This window comes from Myiozetetes cayanensis, unplaced genomic scaffold (assembly GCF_022539395.1).
Source record: "Myiozetetes cayanensis isolate MyiCay16 unplaced genomic scaffold, myiCay2020 scf1, whole genome shotgun sequence".
In the NCBI taxonomy this organism is placed as follows: domain Eukaryota; kingdom Metazoa; phylum Chordata; class Aves; order Passeriformes; family Tyrannidae; genus Myiozetetes; species Myiozetetes cayanensis.
In genome coordinates, this window is record NW_026086604.1 from 101,495,609 (window position 1) to 101,509,421 (window position 13,813).

The 13,813-nt window shown below is 37.1% G+C and overlaps 1 protein-coding gene across 1 annotated transcript in view; it reads left to right on the forward strand.

Annotated features, from left to right (window-relative positions):
• CUL1 (cullin 1) overlaps positions 1-13,813 on the forward strand; it is a 53,380-nt gene that overhangs the window by 24,138 nt on the left and 15,429 nt on the right. Inside the window, exons 3-8 of the mRNA XM_050311981.1 lie at positions 4,106-4,280; positions 5,188-5,355; positions 6,404-6,454; positions 7,414-7,504; positions 8,210-8,373; positions 11,674-11,836. Coding sequence (XP_050167938.1) covers positions 4,106-4,280; positions 5,188-5,355; positions 6,404-6,454; positions 7,414-7,504; positions 8,210-8,373; positions 11,674-11,836 — 812 coding nt within the window. The remainder of the gene's footprint in view (positions 1-4,105; positions 4,281-5,187; positions 5,356-6,403; positions 6,455-7,413; positions 7,505-8,209; positions 8,374-11,673; positions 11,837-13,813) is intronic.

A 13,813-nucleotide genomic window follows, 5' to 3' on the forward strand; every position in this document is an offset into this window, starting at 1 on the left:
TTTGTCTTCTACAACCAAGAATTCTTTTCGTAGTGTTCCCCTTGTTATTCTGAGATGGGCTGTCATATACTTTGTTGTAACAGCGTAAATCTGATGTTGTTTTGAATACGTCAGTCTTTCTGTCAGTGGCTGGCTTTAGCAGATGGGGACACAGATTGTAAACAAAGTGTGAGAGAGCATTCTTTTAGGTGTAACATGTCAAAGAGTTATTTACACTTGCAAACAGCCTTCTGCACAGGCAAACTAATTTCAGTGTGACTTGTATGGAAAAACTAAATTAGAGAATTTCAAAAGTGCTGTCTTGAACCCTTTGGCTAGCAAGTCTCAAGCTGGAATAAAAGACAGAGATGGGCATTACTGATGTTACTTTTGTTCAGCACAGGGTTGATTACTATCAGGGATGGGCAAAAAGTCTCAATCTCCCTCAGTATTTACTTTACAAGGAATCCTGAGTTTAATTGTAAAATGTATAGAGTTAGAAAAAGGCTTATGCCTTCTAACCTTGGTCTTTTATTTTTCTGAGGGTTGTTGTGATTGTTTGTAGAGATGAACAGAAGGAATATTTTCGTTAGGCAGTACTCTCAAAGCTACAAGAATTACCCGTCATCTGGATGGTCTTTATGTTTTTAGGTTTGCCCCAAGCCACTTGGGATAGGAGAGTTAGAGGAAGAAGGAGACAAGTCTCTCAAGTGGGTATTTATGAATCAGCCCTAAATTCCTTGTATCGTGATGGAGAGGTTTTCCATACACAGTTTTTAGATAAATTTATAGTAACTCCTTTAAAATCAAACGGTGAGATAAGTGTGCTTTTCTTGTTTATGGAAAGAAAGTTGTGTATCTAGAAAAAAATTCTTATGCTGTGTGGTGTTCCTTACCTGAACAGGGAATTCTAAAGTCAAAGTGTAGATGGTAAAAGTAGTGACAGTACCAGGGAATTTGAACAAACAAATGATGAGGAGGTGGAAGAAATAATTAATGTCCAGAAACTCAGTGGCTGATAGAGAGCTGATTAAAAGTTTAGTTGCTTCAGTTCAACAGAAATGAAGTCTTTATGTTACTGGTTGATACCATGGGAAATTTAGTTATTTGGCACCTGGATAACAGATGGGAAATGAAAATATGCAGTATGTTTTCAGAAAGGGTTGATCTTAGGCAAAGGGCATTGCTTCTTTGCACAGAATGCAATGGCTTTCTGAACAAATATGTGAATATAGACTGTGAGCAGGCTTTCCTTTGTTTGATATGAAGACTGTGAGCCTTGATCCTGGTGGCATGCAAGATACTCTGATCATTAAACCCAGTTTAGGGGTATGATTTGTCTATGAAGCTCTTTTTTAAAATTATTTACAAGAAATTTTTTTTACTTGAGTTTATTATTTACTACAAGCAACTCTGTTCACAATGACTGTAATGCATCATGTATTTGGGGTTTATAATTCCCTTGGTATTTGGTTGTGCTGGTGTCTCCCACTACATTATGCTGGAGTTTTTGAAAGGAAAGATAAAAGTCAACTCTCTGCAACGTAATAGTTTCATAATATATGGTGAATAGTAGAGTAAACCTGTCTGGTGGTTAAAGCTGGGCCCACCTGTGTTAAGCACAAGTTAAAACCAAATTAAACCTTCTGGACTGGTTAATACAATGTTCTCTAACATGGGATGTGATTCAAAAGGCTACCCTGAGACTGTCAGTAGAAGCATGAGTGCTCAGTAGCTTTGTTCCTGTTGGCTGATTGTTTGCCATGTGAGTTTTTAGGGTGATTTTTGTTGTCAGATCTGAGTCCGCATCAAGTTCTCTTAGGTGCTGCCCAGCTAATTTATTTTTCTTGCACATGGAGTGGTTTCTTTCAGCATGCTTTCTTATTTGAAGTGTTTTGGGCAATGTGACTTCCACTTACTACTTTGAAAGAATTCTGCATATTTGAATGTTTTAGGTCAGAAAAGTGAGTGTTTTCTTGAAATGTTATATTAACAGTTCCAGGCTGTATTAGTGTAAGAGGAAAAATTATTGCTACCACTTCTTAGTAGTAGTCTGCTAAGTCTGCTTAGTCTGCTGCCTTTGTGAGGCCTGGATTAAAGATGTGAGGAGATGTGAGGAGAAAGCTTCCTACCCTGGTATGGTCCTCAGGTAGACAGCGATGAAGTTGCAGCAAGAAGTTCAAGGGTAATCAAGAGACACTTCAGGGCCTTGGGATGACTGGTTAAGAGATCAGGAATACAAGTACTTTTCTCCCCTCTCCTTCCAGTCTCAAGGAATTATAAGGGAAGAAACAGGAAGAGCTGGCAGATCAATACCTTGGCTCCAAGCCTGGTGTCATTGACAGAATTTTGATTTTCTTCTCTTTTTTTTTCATCATGGGTTGGTTTATACGACACCAGGCCTGTTGGCAACAAACAGGGTACACCTGTCTCAAAGGGGGGGAAAGTGTGTTTGTATAGCAGGGCTCATTGAGAGAGCTTTAAACTAGATTTGAAGGGGGAGAGGGATGAAACCAGGGGTCAGCATCAATGTTTAAGGGGTAGTGTGCTAGTGAGGTCCTTCAGTCTACTGTTTCAGTGGAGGTAGGGGATAGAGATCCATGTGACAGCAAAGAGAAAAGGGTCATTGATGTGTTAGAAACCACAGAATCACCCTGGTTGCATAGGAATTAGGACTTCTCACCCTGGATCACCCTGGATTCAGTAGGCCAACTCAAGTGCATCTGTATCAATTCATGCAACACGGGCAACAAACAGGCAGCCAGTCACAAATGTCCTTCCCCAAGGGCTCAGTGCCAGCACCAGTTCTGTGTAATATCTTCATTGATGACTGAGATGAGGGAATCAAGTGCACCCTCAGTCAGTTTGCACTGAACACCAAGTTTGGTTAGAGTGTTGATCTGCTGGAGGGTAGGCAGGCTCTGCAGAGGGATGTGGACAGGCTGGGCCAAGGCCAGTGGTATGAGGTTCAACAAGGAGAAGTGCAGGGTCCTGCACTTCAGTCACAACAACCCCAGGCAGCACTACAGGCTGAGGGAAGAGTGGCTGGAAGGCTGCCCAGCAGGAAGGTACCTGGGGTTTCTGGTGGACAGCTGGCTGAACATGAGCCCACAGTGTGCCCAGCTGGCCAAGAAGGCCAATGGCATCCTGGCCTGTATGGGCAGTAGGCCACCAGGAGCAGGGCTGTGATTGTCCATCTGTACTGGGCACTGGTGAAGCTGCAGCTTGAATCATGTGTTCCCTTTTGATCCCCTCGCTACACAAAAGACTTTAAAGTGCTGGAGCGTGTCCAGAGGAGGGCTACAGAGCTGGTGACAGGTCTAGAGCACAAGTCCTGTGAGGAGCAGCCAGTGAAATCACTGTCTCTGGAGGTATTTAAAAGATCCATAAACATGGTGATTAGGGAGGTGGTTTAGTGGTGGACTTGGTGGTACTAGGTTAACGGTTTGACTCATCATAGAAGTCTTCTTTAATTAAGCAATTCTATGAGTCTGTGATTTTACACTTAAGTGTTGGGATTATACTTGTGGTCTAAAATTGTGTTCCATTATTTATTTATTAATCTTTATTTATTCATCTTTTAAATGTACATGTGTCTCACCATTACTGCTTTCCAGGTTTGTGCACTGTCTGCCAGTGTTAAGTGGACAAATCTTTTATAAAGGATTGTGTTTGAAAGAATGCAAAAATATTGTTTGTGTTTTCAACCACTGAATGTTACTTGAGGGTTAGTGTTGAAATTTCTTCCAGTTCAAATGAAAGCTTATGTGTTTGTAGAAGGCCAATATCAAATAAATTCCATTTAAACCTTGAAAATAACCTTATCAGCAAATTCCACTGCTATATTTTCTTGGTGATCTTGTTAAGTAAGTGTTAAGTAAATTTAATATTGGGGTCAGTACTTGCAGTGCTCTCAGCAGTCTTACAGACTTCTACTGCAGATAATTCTGCTGAAAATTACTTCATTTTCTTATCTTTGGTTTGTTTTGACATGGCCCTAATGCATCTTGTAATGTATTATGTTTAAGTCGTGTAAGTAATTTAGCTTATTGAAATTAACTTAGTTTTTCATTTTATTTTTAATGTCTTACACCGGTGCATATGTGTTCCTTAACACTCCTGTCAGTCATGTTTATAACTACTGTACTAGTGTACACCAGTCTAATCAAGCACGGGGAGCTGGAGTACCTCCTTCTAAATCGAAAAAGGGCCAGACACCTGGAGGTGCTCAGTTTGTTGGCTTGGAGTTGTACAAACGGCTAAAAGAATTTCTGAAGAACTACTTGACAAATCTCCTTAAGGTAAGATGGGACGTGAGATTGATCTGCACTTGTAGTAAATAATAGGGGCTGGGTTGAGAAAAGCTTGTATCAACAAACCTGAGAGAGAGGTGTATGCAGCCACTGGAAGCAAAAAAAAAAAAGAATTATCTTGAAATTTACTTTTGTCTTCGTTAGCCACTGGAATGTTTTGTAGGCTTCACCTCAGTTGCTAAGTTGTACCTATGAGCTGCTTTGCCCCATCAAGCCAAAACGGCATTCCTGTGTTTTATAGAAGTACTGTTACATGCAGTCTTAAGCTCTCTTGTATTTATGTATTTTAACATTATCCAGAATGCACTCATGGTTTTATTCCCTTGTCCATTCAGGCTGTAGAGGTCCAGTTTGAAAAGACACTTGAACTTTAAAACTTTATCTTCTTTGCCTTTTTTTTTTTTTCTTTAGTAGAACAAATATTATGCCATACCTGTTTCCATGAATATGGGGCTTCATTTAATACCATTACTACTTCTCTTCCTAGGGAAGACCCCATCCACACTCACTGGTTTCAGCTCCCCAAGGAGCAACAGTGGGAACGGGTGGTACATTTTATGGAGGTTGTCATGTTGAATGCATTCATTGCACTGGCATGTTTTACCTGGCACACCCATCAGAGTGTTGTTTGATTCTAACATGGTGCCCTCATGCTCGCTCCCACAGGAGGGACGGGGGTATCTTCTGGAGCTTTGCCTATGCTGTGCATTTTTTCCCCCAGCATTTTAATTCCAAAATCTCATACTGGCTTTGTGCTTTATCAATGTAGAACTAGATGTATTAGCACAATGTTTCCTATAAATACATTGCATTGTGTAGGTTTTGTACACCCTTTACATATTTTGGGTTTACCTTGAAATTACCCAACAGTACTGGTAAACTGTTGTTATCTTAGGATGGTGAAGATTTGATGGATGAGAGTGTGCTGAAATTCTACACTCAACAGTGGGAAGATTATAGGTTTTCAAGCAAAGTATTGAATGGGATATGTGCCTACCTCAATCGACATTGGGTTCGTCGTGAGTGCGATGAAGGTCGTAAAGGAATATATGAAATTTATTCAGTAAGTAGCTTTTTGAAGGGAGTGATTTATCCATTCCATCTGTCATGTTTGCATTATCATCCTGCAAATCGCTGCTTGAATCTTGTGGGAAGTTCATAGAAGTTGAACAAAGTGGAAATCTCCCCCCTTTCCATACTCCCACCCCAGTATATTTGTAAAAATTCCAAGGGTCTCAGCCTGTGAGATTTTCAATCTGCCTTGTATGTCTTGGGACTTTCAGTATTAGAATGTTGAGGGTTGTCTGTTTCTGAATATTTGCTGCTTATACCATTGTCTGTGTGCATCAGTGTGGCCTTGTCATTCCACTTAGAATTCAGCCAAGCGTTTCAAATACCAAGTGAAGAAGTAAATTGCAGTTTTTTTCTGATGACTTCAATACATCTCTTCAAATTTTTTAGCATCCAAGCTGCTAAGATTCAGTCAACATTTGGTTTGTAGTGTAAGTTATTTTGGTACAGTTCTGAAAGATTGATATGTGATCTTGATACATTTTTTTGTAATGTAAAGTAATATAAATAAGAGAAGAACTTAGTTAGCAGAAGTTCCGTATCTCAAATAACTAAGAGTTTGTTGTTTGTGGTTTTTTAGAAAGGATAATTGTTTTCCTTGCTGGTGAAGCATTAGGAAAGTGATGTGCTGTTTACTGCCTCACTAAAATAACTGCATATGGTAGAAAAACAGTTGGTATCCTTAGTTCCCTTCCCCTTAACTTTACTAGCCTAATGCTAAAGGACCGTGTCAACCTGGAAATTTCCAACAAAAAAAGCTGTATATTGTCAAAGTAACTTCCTGGCTTTGTTAGTTTTCACAGTTGGCAGTGGATGGCTTTCAGAAAAGGGGATATCTTAGGTAGAGTTAATAATAAAGCAAGTGGTAATTTCAGTGTGCAACAGTCTTGTTGCTTGAGAAATGTGTGTGCCAAAATATAATAATTGTAAAAGTTCTGATTATTTAGTGTACTATATCAGCTTTCTTTAAGGAGTTATCCTGCATGTATATGTGTATATGTAAATATTTTTATTCCATTTTTCACCTCCTTTCCTTCTAGCTTGCCTTGGTGACCTGGAGAGACTGCTTATTCAGACCATTAAATAAACAGGTATATATATAAATATATTATTACTATAGTGTTTTTTTATTAGGTTCATTTTATATATTGTTAGTAACTGCTTCAGAGAGAATTCGGAGAATAGGAGGTGTACAAACCCTGCAAATAGAAGGGAGCCTTCTGCTTCTCTTTTGTGATGTTAAAAGATAAATATTTGAGGGAATAGACCTTTCTCTCTATGTGTGATTGAACCTTGATAACCAAGACTGTTCTGTTAATATCTTTGCTGAGAGGACCCTTGGCTTTTTTTAGAAAAAAAAGCTAAGTGAACTCATCTGAAATGAAGTAGCAACTTCAGCTATTTCTAAGCCAGGCAGGAATCCAGGCTGATGATGGTCATGTCTTAAGGTTTGAGAGTCAAGATTTTATGAGAACTGATAGTGACAGGCAGAAATTTTGGTCTCTTCTGATGTTACTGTGAATTGTTAAATCTACACTGATGCCTGGGAGATTCAGGTCAACCAAATATTTTAAATTACTTAAATCAACACAATATAAAACAAGACATTCCACCACAATTTTTAGGTATGTTTGTATGTTGATTTCACTTACTTACCTGTACTTCATGATGGAGTAGTTGCAGCAGATCATTTGTATAAAGAACTGGTGGTGAGTTCAGCTCTTGCCACAGGGTTGTCTTGTATTTCAGGTATAAAACAAAAGAAGTTTGGCTTAGAAGGTACTTTTTTGAAATTTAAAAAAAAAAAAAAAGAAAAAGACTAAGCACTTTAATATCCATATATACCTCACCATTAATCAGGCTGTAATTATATAACTTAAAGGTTCTAACATACTCTTTAGGAATTTCCTATGTTCAGATCTCCTTAAATGTTGTTTTCAAGGGGCTTGACTTGTCTTGAGTATAGGAATATACTCCTGATTAAATACTGTTCTTGATCTGCCAGCTGCTTTTTCTGTGCTTGACTTCCTTTTAATTCCTGTTTTCGAAGGTAACAAATGCGGTGTTGAAATTGATTGAAAAGGAAAGAAATGGTGAAACTATCAATACAAGGCTGATCAGTGGAGTAGTACAATCCTACGGTAAATGAGATTTCTTTAAGGTTCTATTATTTCTTAAGAATACGTAAATATATGTACCCTGTCAGAATCTGGAAGTAACATCACACCTCCTCGAATGTCCAATAAAGATTTTATTTTTATAATAACTTGAATGCAATTATATATTTTTTAACTTCATATTTGTACTGACACTTGATACAATTGCAGTTGATTATACCATATTTGTAAAACTTGGAAGTGCAGCCAGTGGACAAGAGTGTTCATCATTTACAAATCTGTTATTTAGAACCTAAATCTGGAAGGGGAAGTATAGTAGTTTACAAAGCAGTGTGGGGTTGTTTTTTCCCATTTGTGTGATATTGAGAGTTTTACCATCCAGATTATAGGTTTCATTAGTAAAAACAAAAGCATATTATCTGGAACTCTAAGAGGGGAAAAATTTGAACTAGCTTTTGAGATTGTAAAGTTTTCCAAATCCTGTAATACATTTAAGAAATTTATCAAAAAATGCAGTTTACATGAGTAATGTCTTATGCTGGTTATTGTGTAAATGTAAAATCAGTGTATATTTTTAAAAGTTTTTAAAAGTGGTGTTGATACAGTCCCAGTCAATTACCTTCATCTAAGTTAGAAGGAGTGTACTTGTTTATTTGCAAGAGACCACTTCATAAAAAACAATTTTGTCATTGACTTGGTCTTTTTTGGTTTTTGTTTTCTTTCCTGTAGTGGAGCTGGGGCTGAATGAAGATGATGCATTTGCGAAAGGACCTACACTAACTGTCTATAAAGAATCCTTTGAATCTCAGTTTCTTGCTGACACAGAGAGATTTTATACACGAGAAAGTACTGAATTCTTGCAACAGAACCCAGTCACAGAGTACATGAAGAAGGTAAGTTACTTAATCAGCTTTGTGATTATTTTTTTTCTGGATACAGATATTTTTAGGGGTAAATAATATAAATTCAAGGCTTTTATTATCAGTTTTTAAAATGCTGGTTCTTTGATGGAAAGAGTTAGCTCTTTTTTCCCTGTAGTGATTTGCTTCTGTGTTTAGCTGGTCTGAAGTTTGTCTCCTTACTGCATTTCAGGAAGTGCGGTGAAAGTCTGAAACATTCTTAATGGGCAAAACAGAAGAGAAGGTTAAAATAAATTGAGGTTTTGTTAGACTTCAAGACACTAAAATAGTAATTCTACTTTAAACCTACAAGTTTACTGTTCCTGTACAGGGAACTGTGTGTTGACACATTTATTGCAATGTCTTCCTGACCAAGCTGGCCGAGGAAATAGATCATTAATGAAGTTTAATTCTCTAAGAATATTTCATTGTAATGAACCTTATGCAGTTAATTCTGATCAACAGAGGCCAGATTTAAAGTCTTAACTAGTCTCTGCTTTTGAGGATCCCAGACAGAGCAACTAAGAGCAAACAGGATAAACACTGACTATTTCTAGCCTGGTTATTGGGTCAGTCTTACTGAATGTGAAATAGATAGGTCATCTTCCATCTTGGACAACTGCTGCTTTATATATTTTTCTGAGCACATTTCTTTACTTCCTGAATTGCTACTTGTTTTTTCCCTTTCAGCTTAGTTAGAAAACAACAGTTTTTTGAGTATGTGATATGCAGATACACATCCCTCCCTGCAGTATCCTTCGTGTAATGCTTTTTACCACAGAACGCATCCCCTCTTGACTCTTGACATTCAAGTCAGTGAATTACCCAAGAAAAAAAAGCAGGGGAGTCCTTGAAATAACACAGTAAAACGAATCACGCCTTTAGTCTGTTGGGATAGTTGCCAGTAATTACCCAACCTACTTATGTTTACTTTTCTGTTGTTGAATTAATTATTTTTGGTACTTCCATTTTAATTTCTTGTCTTAACTTTCATCCTAATGCATGTGTAAAAAGGGAGTAAGGGAATTTCAGTCATTCATAACCTGAATGACTGGCTCGTCCAGGCTTCCTTGGAAGGAAGTCTTTTACAGGACAGTAAAAAGCTGTCTGAAGGTCATTGCTATTTCAAGAACTAGAGATTAGTGGCAAGTAGAAATAACTTATTAGTACCCCAAACAATCCTCAAGGCTTCAAAAATCAAGAAAAGAGCAAATCACTGCTTGAAGCTGATGTTGAAGCTGAAAGCACTTATAGACTTGGCAGAAGACAGGGCAGATCTTCAGCAAGAAAACTTGTAGCCTTAAGTCTCTGCTCAAATTAATATAGTAGAGATGTATACAAACTATTTGGGCAGACTTAGCATCTCCTTACAGACTAGTGGTTATAAGATCTTAAAAGTAATCTGTTGGAAGCATGAACTGCTGACAGAGTAATCTGCTGTTAGTACACTTACTTGGCATTCTCACTGAAGCACTGTACATTAAGTTCTGACCGAGGATAAATAGCATTGGAAAATAAAAATAAACCTGTTGGAGTACCTTTAGTGCACACCAGCATAACATCAGTGTTACCATGTTATAGCAGAATTGTGGTTGTTTCTTGTAGAATACTCAATGAAATCTTAATTAGAATTAGGATTTGTGTATATAGTTATACAGGCAAACTTACTGAGTTTAGAAGAAATGTGAATTTTTCTTCTCAGGCCAGAACTCATGAGTAAAGCTGGCATAGCCTGATGTGCTGTAGGGAAAAAGGTCAGTATTTCTTAAGACTGTCCCTTGAAATATAGTCTGAAACTGAACTTTTGATCATTACAGTTAAAACAGGTGAAAATATTTTGTGTGAACTAATTATTTTTCCCTTGTTTCTGAAATGTGACTTTAAAAGGAAAACGGACTTATAAGAACACCAAAAAAATTGAGAGCATAGGCAAACATGAAGTCAGAGTAAATATTTCTTTTCATAAAGGAGCTCAAAGTGAGAGTTTACTGCTAATGTTAAAAGTGATGGTCTAAGGATATTTTAGGAAGCAGCATTAGAAGCAGCAGAATTTCCTGAACTACAGAAATACAGAATTACTTAAATATTAAGATCAGTAGAACTACTAGTCTGATTCCAGTCCCCAGTGTTCAACAGAAAGATTTGCTGCTATTTGCTGTCAGTAAGGATTGTTATTCCATACTGGTAAGAAACTGGCAAGTACTCTGAAGCAGGAGCTTATATTCCTTCCCAAACTGTTGATTTCATTTCCTATATTTTAATCAGTACTGATTTAGCTATAGGAGACAGTAATCCAGGACCATTTCACAAGAGCTTAAGTGCAAAATCGTTACAGAAAGAAGTGGAGCTAATGGTGGCTGAGATTATTTAAAGCTGTCTACGTATGATACAGTGTACTTGCAGTGGAATTGTTCCTTTTTTATTGTCCATATTATGACTTTCATGCTTAGTTGATACTCTGACATATTAGGAAAATGAATTAACCTAATGTCATTTTCTTGGTGACACTGCTAATTTAAATAATTTGGACTGATAAGAGGACATACACACTTTATCCCTAATAATGTGCTGAAATTACAGATGGCTTGTAAAGCGAATCTTTAACACTTTTGCAAACAAAATAGAGATAATTGTTATATAAACAATTTCAGTTTTACATTTTGGCGTAGGCACTATTCCTCGAGTGACATTTAAAATTTTAGTTTGCCAGGAAGATACACATATGTAGCATTTCGTATGCCGAATTAAATGTTAGTATAATTTAAACGATTGTAGTTTATCAGGAGGCTTTTCTGTGTAAGAACGTAGATGAGATCATTCAAATAAATTTGTTGTGGGCATACTGTTAAATTGTAGTTTTCTGCCTTTTAGTTTTGTGGAGGCCTGAAATACATCCATGTTTGTCTTAAACAAAACTACCCCTGTAGCTGGTGAGCTTTCTGATTCTAAAACTGCCAGCATCTCATGTCAGCAGCCTTCTCTTTTTCTGACAGCAGATTTCCATCTGTAAACTTTTTATTCAGAAGCAATGGGAAAACAGTGTTGCTGTGATTCTCCCCCACCATTTAAACAGTACATAATATTATCATCAACATAAGCGTCGATTCCAAACATATGTTGTGATTTCCAGAAAAACAGCTGCTTGAGTAGGTGGTCCATAACACCACATTAGTGAGAGGTTTGATTTTTATTGTTGTTTTCTAGATGATTTTGCTGAACAGTCATCTGTTTTCTGCTGTGGGATTTGTGTTGTGCCTTCCATGCAGGTTTCATGTTTCCCTCTGTGTTCTGTAGGCTGAAGCTCGCCTTCTTGAGGAACAGCGTAGAGTTCAGGTATATCTCCATGAGAGCACACAAGATGAGTTAGCACGAAAATGTGAGCAAGTACTCATTGAAAAACACCTGGAGATATTTCATACAGAGTTTCAGAATTTGTTGGATGCTGACAAAAATGAAGGTAAGGAGGTTCAAACATTGGTTTTAGGCTTAGAGCTCTCCTCCCTGATGGTTTGTGAATAATGTAAAATCTGGTGCTGGCTAACTATGATTTGTTCAGGAATTAGATTAAGAGAGAAGATAGTCACTAAACTGATTGACAATCAGGTTTTGATTAAATTGGGATGTCTGATGATATTGCTTCAAGGAAACCTATTCCAATCCTAGATACTAAGGCAGAACATCACTAGTTTGATTTCTGTTAACGTGGCTGGAAGAGCTTCAAGAGCACTGGGGCCATCCTTCTGGCAGGAGCTGAAGCTTGTGTGAGAGAGATGGGAGATGAAAAACAGACCAGTGCTCTTACCAGCTGTTTCAGTTTAATCCATGGATCTTTCTGAGTCATCAGTGGGAATTCTAAAATCTAGAGTATTTAGAATTATGTATAGGAGATGTGAAAAGAGGAATAGAAGCAAATAAGTAGCTTTTAAAACAGACTATATAAAATACATAAAACCCCATATCAGCACAAGGAAAGAGTGGAAATTACTAATTGATGAGTTAATTTTAGCTGTGAAAATGAGTCGTGTTATACACCATCATTGAGAATACATAGAATAAAGACTTCTTCAGCAGTTCCTCTAGCAAAAGTGAAGATTGTCAGAGTTTAGGTATCTTTAAGGAATTGTCAGTTGTGTTGGGTTTTATGAGTTTCTTCAGGAGTTAATACATAGTGGATCGTGCAGATGAGAAGGGTGAATGATGTTCTTAATTTTCCAGTTGGGGAATTAATTAAATCTATATTTGAAAACAGAGTAAGGCTCTATAGCTGAAATACTGCTTTTAAGGATTTAAGAGATACTATGATTAAGTTACTAATGATGATACTGTTCATCTGAAAGTTTTGGATTGCAACTGTGACTGTCTCATTATATATCAGTCTCAAAATAGCAACTATGAATTATTGCTGTAATAGTCATGTTGATAACTAAGAGATGATTCAAAACTGAAAAGGGCAATTCAGCATGATTAGTAGGTCAGAAGCTTGCTGATTCAAATATAAATATTCTGTACTAGTATTTGAGTCAGATGTTTATATTTGTAAATATTTACTTTCTAATTGAAATAAATTACTTTATAAATGACTTCTGACAATCAAAATCGTAGTAGAGCAAGCAAGAACAGGGTTTTTTTGGACTCAGGAGGCTTCCCACGCTTTTTTTTTTCCCCTTTTATGGAGCTCATGAGTTATGTGAGCCTTTAATACAGTCACTTACTGCATTGGTGCAATTCTGTAAGTTTGTCAGGGTAAAAAAAAAAGAAAATAAGTATCTTGTGTCTTGGGCACTGTCTAGTTGTACATCTTTGGTTTTACTTTTGTTTAGGTTATTTCTAAGATTAATTAGGTCTTTTAAAACACTTGATTTTTTTTTTCTTTTTCAAGATTTTTTTTTTCTCTTATCTGGCTTCACTCATGCAAATTACAGTAGTTCCCTGACCCATTTCTAAGTTTCATGAAGTCTCAAGATTAGAAACATTTATTTTGAAAGATTGTCTGATAGTTCATTCTTGAATCACTCAAATCAGTTCATTCTCAAATTTATGATATACTAACGTAGCCTTTTATAGACTGTCATAAACTTATAATAAAGACTTGCTCTCAATTAAAATACATACTGCTTTGCTCTTGAAAGTACACTGGTTTTGAGGCCCTCCCATGTGAACCATGCTTAAGCATATCGTATTACAGGCCACTCCTGTTGGTGTTCTGTAACTTTTTATTCTCGTTGTGCAACTAATATATAAAGTGGTTATTAAGGTTGTGGGACACATTAATAGCGTGTCACCTGTTCACATCAGTATGATCCCTGTAGGAAATAATTATGTTTATTGGGAGCAGACTGTAATGATGTAGCTGGAGTTATTGTGCAAATCTTCCTCGAGGCTCTGTAGCATCTCTTCCTTATTTCCACTTACACAAACATCCTGATAGACCAAC